General features: G+C 45.2%; 1 protein-coding gene across 1 annotated transcript in view; it reads left to right on the forward strand.

Annotated features, from left to right (window-relative positions):
- Positions 1 to 788: 788 nt before the first annotated feature.
- LOC128444703 (polypeptide N-acetylgalactosaminyltransferase 18) overlaps positions 789 to 12,922 on the forward strand; it is an 84,470-nt gene continuing 72,336 nt past the window's right edge. The window contains exon 1 of the mRNA XM_053427312.1: positions 789 to 1,038. Coding sequence (XP_053283287.1) covers positions 789 to 1,038 — 250 coding nt within the window. The remainder of the gene's footprint in view (positions 1,039 to 12,922) is intronic.

Below are 12,922 nucleotides of genomic sequence, written 5' to 3' on the forward strand. Positions count from 1 at the left end.
TATTTATAGAGATTATGGACAGAATCCAAAACCTTAACCGTGAACAATTCATGTCTAAACTTAAACGTACACTAATCACAATGCACATTTTACCCCTAATCACAAATTTAAACCCTAATCCTACAGAGTAAGGAGAGGCCAAAATGTCCTCATTTCATAAGACACACACACACCAGCACACGCACACACACACACACACACACACACACACACACACACACACACACACACAAACACACACACAAACACACGTGGTTTAAACATCACAAACACCCACTTTTACGCACGCACCATAGACTTCAGACGTAGGCACCTGTTTTATTTCCATTAACCCTCCTCCTCTTCCTCACCTCCCTCCTCTTCCTCACCTCCCTCCTCCCTGAGCTCCAGCTGTGCGGGTGGTGGGGGGGGCGGCATTTACCGTGCAGACCCCGCCCCCCTCCCCTCCCATTGGTCCGGATGACGGCTCCAGGCCGGCGGGAGGAGGCTGCTGCGCGGACTGTGACAGCTCTGCAGCGGCGGAGCGCAGCCTGATTTCACCGGCTGCTCAGCGGGGAGCCTCCTCCTCTTCCTCCTCTTCCTCCCCCTCTCTAATCTCCCCACACATGTTATTCATGCTGTCGGATACAGAGAAGCAGTGAAAGCCTCCTGGGGGGGGGGCGGGTTCGTGCGATGCCTGAGCCGGGACCTGATGCGCACTGACCCGCAGCGTCGCTCCGCTGACGGCTCGTTGATCCACCTGCCCGAGCGCGCCCGGCACCTGCAGGAGCGCGGGGAGGGATGTCGCGATGCTGTGCTCACGCAGAACCAAAACTTTGGTGTCAACGTGCGTGATCCTCAGCGGGATGACCAACATCGTGTGCCTGCTGTACGTGGGCTGGATCACCAACTACGTGGCCACCGGAGGACACAAAGTTGCGGAGAGCGGCGGCGGCGACGAGGCGCAGAGAAAGTTGGAGGAGGACGGAAAAGGAGAAACCCTGAGGATTATGGAGAGACTGGACCGACTGGAGAGCGTGGTCAACGAGCACATCAAAGGTCAGTGCAGCGGTGGGGGGGTCTGCTCAAAGGTCACGGCAGTGGAGGGAAGCTGGTTTAAGGAGCCTCCAGAGAATAGTGGGAGCAATTTACATTTCCAAGTCCCTGCTTGAGAAATCCAGTTAATTGAAACATGGGTCCTTTTTAATCAATTCGTTGAAATACAGAAAATCCATTTTAATTACAGCGATGAGGACAAATATGTGATCGAGGTGGAAACTTTCAAATCAGTCGATATAAATATAAAAATCACAAATTAAAGATACATTTGTGATTTCTGCTCCTGGGAATAGTAAACCCTTAAAACAGCAAAACATGTTTCCAGTCTGAGGAGCAACATTTAAACCAATCACGTGCTTCCCCTCCTCCTCGCCTGCATAGTGCATTAGCATTTTCTCAACACGTATATTGAACTATATATGAATATGAAACTACAGCAACCAGATGTGGGCCACGTCAGGCGATGATGTGGCCCACATAGAATGGATGTGACCATAAAGTGGCCACTTGTGAAATTGCAAAATTTGGTCCAAATATCACAAATCAAATGTGGGACTATTTGGGTCAAACATGTGGTTCTCTAGACGAGGTGGAACCTTGATGTGAACCTGAAGTGGCCCCTGTGGTAAATGGGGAATATGGTCCAAATGGCACAGAGATGATTGGGGCCCTCTTTGGCTCTGTGGCCCAGATCTGGCAACAGGAGCCGTCTGTCCAGGTTTCTCATGGTACTTGTGACAGTGGGAAAGTGTGGGCCAAATGTAAAACTATTGATTTGAGCATTTCATTATTGCCATATTTGTCTGCAGATATAAATCAAGATAAGAAAAGATACAAGTTTTAATTCACTCAAGAATGATTTGCATTCATGTTTACATCTTACATTTGTCTACGTATTTGTTTGTAGTTGTGGACATCTGTTTTCTGTATTTATGATTATTTACAACAGGATTTATAGTTGAACTGTTAAATGCCAATTTCTCAATGCACACGATATCTGAGGAGTGGTTCTTTAGATATTTGGATCTGCCGATATATCAGTATTCACTCCCTGATCTCGGTATCGGCCACGTGAACAAGTTCAGTTCCATCGTTATCGTCTTTTTGTGACGTCATAGACCCCCCCGCCCCAGCAGGTCTTTGGAGAAGCTTCCCCTCCTCAGCTGGTCGATGTTGAAATCGAATTCATGGATTAATCTCCTCGCAGGACAAACGAGAAACGAGTCCACCGGTGACTGAAGTCTCCATGAGGATGAAAGTCCAACACAGCATCGAACCCACTGACAGCCGCTGTCCCATTTTAATCTGTGTTTGTGTCACTGCCCCATTTTCAGCCGCCGCTGGCCAAATCTTAAAGTCCAGCCTGAAATGAGAAATCAGATTAGGTCGTTTGTCTCACAACAGAAATCAGGTCAGAGCTGGAGCAGCTTCTCCTTCTCTGTCTGAACATGAAATTCCCTCTAGGTGATGGTTTCCTTCAGGTCGGTCTGTTCACTGTCGGTTTAGCTCATTGACTGAATCTGGTCACTCAGGTTTTCTGTCTCCTCCTCCTCAGTGAGTCAACCCGTTGAAGAAGTGGGACAAACTCGTCCTTTATCCTCAGATAAGTGGGACAGAACATGATCCACTAGCTGAATGTAGGAAAGAGGGAGAAGATGAAGTGAGATGATTAACGCTGGAGCCGTCTTCCTGTTTCATGGCTGATGGACGGCAGCAGAACGTCCTCACTGAGGGACAAGAGGCCGACAGATGTTTATCAATCACATCTGGATCAATCCTGTCGATGCAGGGTTCATTCACACCAGCACAGGGGAGAGGGACACTAGGTAAAAGTGGAGGTATATATACAAAACAGAAGATGTACAGTGTAAGAGGATTGTTTGTATAAGATACTGAAACAACAGACACAGAAAATTAGTGTTTCACAGTTGAATTAGTTGAGTAGTTCATATTCAGGTGGAACCGACCAGTTCTTCTTCTTCTAAACGTCACCTGCATCTTTTCTTTTCTGTCATAAATCCAGACGTGAAAATGATGATGAGTGAGGTCAGAGTGTCGCTGCACAACAGGGGGCGCTGTGTCCAAACTGGAGGGGTTCACAGTCTGTAGTGTCCCAGTGGTTCAGCAGAGTCGAGACATTTCACATGTAAACTGAAGAAGATGAAAACGCCGGCTCCTCTTTGTGCAGACAGGTGTTTGTATGATACCTGCTGGTCATTAACATGGAGGGAGGCAGAGTGATGGGAGCTGTTCAGACATGCTAATAGAATCTGAAAGGGCTCTGGGGTCACAGCGGGTGAGTGGATGTATCCTCCGGAGTGCCAGGCTCACTCCTCTACACTGCATCGCCCCTCGGAGCCGGTGCCAGATCCAGTCATCAGCAGGGGGGGGGGGGGGGGTGATGTGTTTATGTGTTTATGGTTTGTCCCTGATACAAAAAGACCAGACTGCAGAGCTGCAGGTTGGAATGAGGAGAATTCACCGGTAACAGAGAAAATACACAAACTGAACTCTCACTGGCCTTGACTCAGAATCTGAAAAAATGAAATACGCAGTAAAAGAGACAGAAGAAGGTAAGAACAACTTTAAAATAGTTGTTCTTCCATGATTCAGAAATGAAGCCGAAATATACAAACAATAACATCTGTTGATGATGACCTCATAAAGGAGCCAGAAACAATCATCAGAAGCAGACTTTAATGAGAACTACCTCAGATCAGACTTCATCGAATCTATTTAAAGTGTGCTTTAGATTTTCTTTGTTTTGCTGCATGGCCCATCAGCTAACGTGGAGGAAGTGGGCTTTGTGAAACATATACTGCCCCCAGCCACCAGGGGGAGATCAAGCTGATTTGGCTTCACTTCGCTCATGATGGTAGAAGACGGAGAGGACTTGAGTCCCGTCTCCTCGTCTCTGTTGTCCAGACTCATCTCTCTTCTCTCCACTCTTCCTCCCTCCCTCCCCCCATCAATCAATTAATCAATCCATACATCAATCAGAATTTATTTCCACAGCTGTCATAAAACAACCCCCCCCCCCCGCGAGTCACCCATTGCTTTCACAAAATACATTTGTTATAAATAAAAGACTCAGAACAAACAGGAACTGAGGAAACTCCGTCATTAATCTTATAAATTATCAACGAGGAAACACCAGAGGCAGAACACAAACATTTCAAATTCTGAATAACACAATAACAAAATAATAGAGAAGTGAAGAGGGAAAAAACAATAAACTCACAAAGTACAAAATGAGCAGACTTCAATTTGCCAGCAGTTTAAATAAGTTCCTTGAAAACATTTAAACAAGTAAGAGAATCAGGAAACAGGAGAACAGGCGGCAGCTGCAACTACCTGCAGGTACACACACAAAATATTATATAAATATACTTACCTGTAAATACTGCAGTGTTATATGAATATATGAATAATAATCTCAAGCACTAAATGTTCCTGTACTTGTACACAAAGGTGATGTCATACCTCAGCTCACCTTCTGAATCCTGAGCTCTCACAGAATCTAAATTTTAAATACTAAATAAATAAATTACTCGTCTGAACAGTGAGTTTAAAATACAGAACTTAAAGTGAAGGTATTTTTTATTTCCCCTGCAGTGGAGGTGTTTTGCTCCCGTCTGTTTGTTTGTGAAAAAGATTTTGATGAAACTTGTTTTCAGGATGAAACACAGGACGAGAAAGAACTCTTTGTATTTTGTGAATTTGTCCATTTAGCCTCGGTGGAGTTGTGAGCTCTCAGAGGGGCCCCCTCCAGTTTCATGGTTAATGTCTCACAGTCACACACATATTTTATTCTCACAGAATAATTCATGGATGTTGATGAAAAGAATCTGACATGTTAAGAGGAGTGACTCGCTGCAGTGTGATTTGAATTGAAAGGACCTGTTGGAACTTGAGCTCTGCTGAGTTTCACTTGTAATTCTCTTTATATGATGACTGACGACTTAAACAGGTAGAAGTTGAAAGCTGCTCGGTGGTGGGCCTGATGCACCCCCACGTCTCCCTTACTAACTCTCCTCTGTGGAGCTGCTGACTCCTCATATCACGTCTGACCTTCTCAGTCAGACCCTGGCCTTCACGTGGGAGATCTCCCTGATGAGTCTGTGTAGCTCCTCGAGGCCAAGGTCTCAGATCAGGTGTAACGTCCACCGAGCTCCATCCGCCTCCTCTGCACCAGCTCTGACATGTATCATCACACTTCATCATTTAGCTCCCGATGGCTACGACAACCAAAGAGACAAAAGTTGTGTGTTTTATTCCAACTTCTGAATGAACCAACAAGCTGCTGACGTCGACCTCTGACCTCACACAGCAGCTCGGTCAGCTGCCGTGTTCGGGCCGAGTGTTTATTTGCTGCTGCAGCCGGTAGTTTGATCCAGAGACGTCCTGTTGGGTTGAATAGAAGATAACTCTGATTATAACACACACATACACACACACACACACACACACACACACCAGTTCTTTCTCTTTGAAGATACAGAGCAGCTTCACACTCGTCCTGTAGGGAAACGCATCCCGAGGTTTTATAACCGGAGCGAGTGAAACACGAAGCACTTGAGCAGAATGTAAACGTGGGATTTAAATTCTGCTCCAGTCTCTGGCTCCTGGAAACAGTCAGAATGTCACTGAGCGTTATTCAGTCTCTTCTGAATCCTGATCATCGGTGACTCCGGCAGCTCGTGACAGATTTGCTCCTCGGGCCCGTTTCTGCAGCGACGACATTTAAAGACACACAAGCCGACAAAAAACATATGCAGGCTACAAGAGGACAAACATCAGGGACGACCTTTAGTTTCAAACTGTCCCATGTTGACCTCTGCAGTTATATTGTGATTATAAACCTATAATCTAGTTTTTTAATTTGGTAAAACGCACATCTGCACCAACAGCAACATAATAAAAGAGTCATCGGGGAAAACGGTAAATAAACTGACTTTCCATGAAAATTGATTCTGAAAACAAAACGTTTCTGATAAAATGATAATGAACTGTAATGAAAACAACAGAACGAGTAAAGTAATTAATAAATGATGTAAATTTAATCCTCTGTCAACAGACGTCTCGCTCTTCACACGTAACCGACCTCAGGAAACTGTTGTTTGCAGGATCCTGTTTAAAATTAAACCTGGAATAGGGAGAACATGTATTTATGAAATCATGTTCAAATTGATTTAAGATTAAAACCATTATGGTTAAAGAGATAAGTTTGTTTTTGTTTCAGGAAGTGAAGCCTCCAGTTCTTCCCCCGTGATGACATCATTATGTTAATACCTTCATGTAAACATCTTCACATCCCAAAAACAAAAAAACACACAAAGATCAAATAAGTTATTGATTGAAGGACAAGATTTTCATATCTTTTTAATATACAAGACAGTGTCAGTACTTTAATCTTCTCTCAGGGTTTATTGATTTGTATAACGTGTTAGCTCAGGTTGTACAGATTGTTGGGATGTGAACAATTTGATAATACGAAGACAAAATACCGATATAGACACTGGAGGGACATTTGTATTGCAGAGACACAATTTGACGTCTTATTTAAATTATATACAACATCGTATACTTAACTGTATATTTCTCTATATTAATACTGCATGTTTTCATCCCCTCTGCTGCTGCAGTACAGAAAACCCCCTGTTTAGGGCCTAATGAAGGATTCTCCCGTCTCTAATCTTTATTCCTAACTCCCGACACTTTGGCCTCGATGTGGAACAAGGTTCAGTTTCCACCCGGTGAGCCCAGCGGTGATGAGATGTGCTGTGGTATCCGGTGGCTCCTCTGGCTGGTGCCGTGTTTCACTGCCGGCTGTGCTGAGGCCTCGTGATGAACCTCCGGCATAATTTAACACCTCGGTTCACAGCCGCTCGTTCTCACTCTGCGTAGACGTGAGATGAACACGATTAAAAAGCAGGAGAAGGATTGTTTCTGAGGCAGAAACTGGATCCGAGGCCTGAAGGCGAGGATCTGTCTCCTCACGTGCTGCTGCCTCCTGATCTGATCGGTTTCTCTCCTGCCAAGTGCAAGACTTATTTTTAGTCGTCTCTTTATGAGTCAACAGTTGATCCATGTTGACAGTCTGCTGAACTGGAGGAGTGTGCAGGCGGAAGTGTGGACTCCTAAGTGTGTGTGTGTGTGTGTGTGTGTGTGTGTGTGTGTGTGTGTGTGTGTGTGTGTGTGTGTGTGTGTGTGTGTGTGTGTGTGTGTGTGTGTGTGTGTGTGTGTGTGTGTGTGTGTGTGTGTGTGTGTGTGTGTGTGTGTGCATCTGAGTGTACGTTGCATGTCTGTTGTGTCATCAAACATGTATGACTGTGGTGTGAGATGAGATCTGGATGTCACGGTCTATAGAGCATGTGGATCGTTGCATGAAGAAAACAACACAACTGTAAACATCAGTGGGTCCAGGCTGCAACAACACAATAACACAACGGTACACAGGGACTTTACTGTAACACACAGGTACATTACTGTAACACACAGGGACATTACTGTAACACACAGGGACACAGGGACATTACTGTAACACACAGGGACATTTCTGTAACACACAGGTACTCAGGGATATTACTGTAACACAGGGACATTACTGTAACACACAGGTACGCAGGGACATTACTGTAACACACAGGGACATTACTGTAACACACAGGTACTCAGGGACTTTACTGTAACACACAGGGACATTACTGTAACACACAGGGACATTATTGTAACACACAGGTACATTACTGTAACACAAAGGGACATTACTGTAACACACAGGTACACAGGGACATTACTGTAACACACAGGTACCCAGGGACATTACTGTAACACACAGGTACGCAGGGACTTTACTGTAACACACAGGGACATTACTGTAACACACAGGGACATAACTGTAACACACAGGTACTCAGGGACTTTACTGTAACACACAGGGACATTACTGTAACACACAGGGACATTACTGTAACACACAGGTACACAGGGACTTTACTGTAACACACAGGTACGCAGGGACATTACTGTAACACACAGGTACACAGGGACATTACTGTAACACACAGTTACACAGGGACTTTACTGTAACACACAGGTACGCAGGGACATTACTGTAACACACAGTTACACAGGGACATTACTGTAACACACAGGTACTCAGGGACATTACTGTAACACACAGGGACATTATTGTAACACACAGGGACATTACTGTAACACACAGGGACATTACTGTAACACACAGGTACACAGGGACATTACTGTAACACACAGGTACTCAGGGACATTACTGTAACACACAGGGACATTACTGTAACACACAGGTACTCAGGGACATTACTGTAACACACAGGGACATTACTGTAACACACAGGGACATTACTGTAACACACAGGGACATTATTGTAACACACAGGGACATTACTGTAACACACAGGGACATTACTGTAACACACAGGGACATTATTGTAACACACAGGGACATTACTGTAACACACAGGGACATTACTGTAACACACAGGGACATTATTGTAACACACAGGGACATTACTGTAACACACAGGGACATTACGGTAACACACAGGGACATTACTGCAACACACAGTTACACAGGGACATTATTGTAACACACAGGGACATTACTGTAACACACAGGGACATTACTGTAACACACAGGTACTCAGTGACATTACTGTAACACACAGGGACATTACTGTAACACACAGGGACATTACTGTAACACACAGGTACTCTGGGACATTCAAGTACACAACTCAGTTTTCTTGGTCAGTTGCTGTGAGAAGCCTCCAAATGAGGCTGTTTATATGATATGATATTTATTTATTTATATAAAGAGAATAAGTGAGGGAACTGCTGGATCATAAAAGATATTTGATATGAAAATATGCAATAAACACGCTGAGCAATGAAATGGGGGGGGGGGGGGGGGGGATCTCTCTCTCTTATGAATTCACCAGGATCTCAGCTCCATCCAGAGGAAACTTCTTCCCTCTGTTTGTTTGTTTGTTTGTTTGTTTGTTTGATTGCTTGACAGCAGGATGATGGAAAAAACTACTCAACCCAGTTCCATTACATTCTGTGGAGGGGGGGGGGGGGGGAAGAACCCATTACATATTTGTGGAGAATCTACTTTCCCTTTCTCTGCATCGTTTCCCCCAGAACTTTTCATTCCGTGTTGAATGAAGAGTGATGTTCCTGAGGATGTTTCCCTCTCTCACCTCAGCTACAGAAACGTTACCAGAGATAATCTGGTGACAGATCCTCGTCTAAGCCCTCGTCTTCGTCTGTCAGGCGGAGGAGGTGCGACGCTCCCACTTCTACAGATGTCACTGTCGTCAGCACCTTCATCAAACGGCTCCGATCTGATGCTCGTGTGTCAGGGGAGTTCACACCCGTTAGTGGACGAAGCAGAGACGGGATCCGAAATGATCTCACCTGCCCAGAACCACAGTGTTTTCATTTTACTGGACATGATGAATGATGTCAAATAACTGATAATCCATCTTCAACCTGACCAGGAGGAACCAGGTCCCCGGAGAGACAGGAAATGGGCCAAGAAAGAAATCACTCCATTTTTCTATGTGTGTGTAGCTGGTGCAGGTTGATTAGATTTAAGGGGATTCTTGGGCTATTGTGTTTAGTGTTTAATCAGAAACTGCTGAACAGATTTCCATTGAACAGTTTTAAATCACGGGATGAATCCAGGAACGTTTCATTTCACTTTCTTAAACACGAGGAGACTGGGTGTGTTAGCTGTGGTGGAGCTGTAGAAACAACAAATCCCTGGATCCTGGGTCTTTCTTCATTCTCTCTCTCTCTCTCTCTCTCTCTCTCTCTCTCTCTCTGATGCTCGGCCTCAGGCTGACGTGTTCCTCTGTGGACGTTCAGTTCTTCTCCTGAACCCAGGAGCCTTTTTTTTTAGGAACTCAGAAACTTTACCTGCGTCCCAAGCAGAGGAATCATGTTCTCATCTTGCACAGGGATGGAATCTGCAGCACCGGACTTTGCTCCTACAGTAAAGGAGCTAAGTTTAGAACAAGGTCTCACTGGTGGAAGTACAGGTAAAGTTTCTGAGTTCCTATAAAAGGCTCCTGGGTTCATGTCAGCCTGAGTGAGAGAAATCCTCCAGATGAAGGATCAAACTACTCGTCACATTAGCATCACTTTCAGGAGCCAGGACGCCAACATGGATTATTCCTCCTAAGTGTCCCCACGATGCAAAGCGTGTTATATAAACACGAGATGAAAGTCCCACTGCAGAGATGGAATCAGGACGTTTGAGTCTCTGTTGCACTGAAACCAGAGGAGAAGCCGCTCTGTGGCTTTGCAGCTCGTTGACATGAGACTCGAGGGGCTGGAGCGACGTGTGGAAGCAGCAGCTGGTTGTGTTTCTACTACACAATGAGCAGAATACAAACCTCTGACCTTTTAGTTCCATGAAGAAGCAGCAGCAGGTATTTCATTTCAGTTGCTGGTTGAAATCCGACCACAGGAGACTTTCCTCTCTCTCGAGATGAACTTTCATTTATCACTCGACTTCTTGGGATTTGTGCCCGAACCTGAAATTGTTCCTTCCTGTTTGTTAAAAGTGTAACTTCCTGCTGCTCGTATTGTTTTCTATTTGAAACTATTAACAGAGACACAAACAACAGCACCATTGTTTTCGGGGGTTGTATGATTTGATCTTGTGTAGGAAAGCTTATCAGTTGCAGCCACAGCTTCCGGCTCGTGGTGTTAAGACTCTGCAGTTAGTTCTGTGTCTCACCACCAGCCTTATCTTTACCCAGAAGGCTTCAGGGCTGCAGCTCCACACTGATAACAACCATTCCTCGGTAGCTTTTACATTAATGGTTATCAACTGTCATCGGGTTGTTTCAAAAATCCCCCTGAGACGCTTCTCTGTTTGTTCTTGTTTTGCACCTACAGCAGTTTCAATTTGATTTAGTCAATAATTGTTTATTATTCCTAAATTCATAATTCTGCTCGTTGCCATTTCCATTTCTCTGCAGACTGACTCTAATCAAATGTCCAGTGTTCAGGACTTTGGAGCAATCAGTTTTATTCTTAGTCAATTATCCCCAGAATATAAGAATAATTGTGTTTTTGTTGCATTAGAATTAATCCTTCAGATCGACAGCAGGAAGTGGGTCCATGTTGTCCCACAGAGAGGACACAACAAAACACACTGTGGAGGGTTTACAGAGATCCAACATGTCGCTCTACATTCAGCCAGTCACGCATACACATCTCATCCTAGAATGTGTATGTAAGGAGGTGTGTGTGTGTGTGTTTTTGTGTAAATACTAGGTGCTTGTATGTGCTTCTGTGAAACACACACACACACACACCTTGTCGTCCTCCCGTCGTGCTGTAAGCTCTCCTCACTGTGGTGTCCAACACGGAGTCTCACATGTAGTGAAGACACTGTCACTCACTGTCTCTAGATCCCTCAGCGGCACGAGGCACCGGGGGTGGGGGGGCTCTCCTCCGTGCCGCCCCTCGTCTGAACTCCTCGTGCACGGCTTTGGGAAGAGGCGGCGGCTGTGAGCCTCGTGAAGTTGTCCTCTCGGGGTCTGGGGGAAACGTCTGTCCCAGCTGGTGTCTTCTAAAGAAGCGTCTCTGAAGACAGGAGTCATTCCTTTACTCTGGTTTGATGAGTAATTCAAAAGGCAGTGGGGGTGTTTCTGGTTGAACCTGTGGTGTATCAAGACTCTTTAGCTTGATGAATTGATTTCAGTGCACAACATGAATCCATGATAGTGTGTAGATCTGGTCTGGGACCAGTTGGGCTGATGTGAGCTGGACTTTAATCATCTCCTGGATCCTGTGAAGTGGCAACAACACACTCTTCAGTGTTGTTATGAACACAAATAAACTGTGCGTGTGTGTAAAATGCACTCGTATGCATGACATGTTATTTGCTTGTCTCCCCCACTGGTCTCCCCCACTGGTCTCCTCCACTGGTCTCCTCCACTGGTCTCCTCCTCCATTTCACAGACTCACACGACTGTTGTGTGTCTGAAAACTTGAAACAGTGAATGCATGTGTGTTATGTGCACATGTTGTTACTCATGGTAGAAGAAGATGTTGTGGTGCATTCAGGGACCATGGGTCACGCGTGCTTCAGCAGGGGACTGGGTTTGCTAAATCTTTGCAGGAAACACATGACAAGAAAAGCAAACTCTATAAAGTTTAAAACTTATTTTTCTGCAAATGCCATAAAATAATCTCGTTAAAACTGACGTGAACCCACAGAGAGTTGGAAGAAAGGCCTCAGGTTACATCTCCTCCACTCTCCATCAGCACGTTGAAGTCGGCTCCGGCTCAGGAAGTCGTCTCGACTCTCTGCCACCACTTCATCTCTGCGTTGAGGGAAATCTGCTCGTCCCCGAGAGGAGGAAGCTGGTGTTTAGCTGCAGGCCAGTGGAAGTGAGAAGCACAGGGACAGACTCAGGGAGCTGAAAGTGAATCTCTGATGATGTTCGCATCAGCAGAGATGGTAAGTCTGGCGGAATTAAGAACAGCAGGGAGCAGAGGAGGAGAAAGATGAGTTAGGTGGAAAGTTCCTGGTCCGACAAAGAGAACTGGATCTTAACGAAGCTGTTGTTATTGTCACCTTTGAGATGTTTGTGTTTCCTCTTTAGGATCTTCTCCAGCATTAACACTGATCTTGTGAGGATCAGTAAACCTTTCAGGGTCCTGGATAGTGTGGAGAGAGTTACCAGCCAGCGGTGAAGCTGAGGTTTGTCTGTTGAGAAACGTTTCTTGTTGACACATGAACAGAAACACTGAAAACAGCTTCTACAGAACATGAGCTAGATCCTCCCTGTCTGCCAAGGACGGGTAAAAGGTTTGTGGA

This window comes from Pleuronectes platessa, chromosome 7 (genome assembly GCF_947347685.1).
Source record: "Pleuronectes platessa chromosome 7, fPlePla1.1, whole genome shotgun sequence".
Lineage (NCBI taxonomy): Eukaryota > Metazoa > Chordata > Actinopteri > Pleuronectiformes > Pleuronectidae > Pleuronectes > Pleuronectes platessa.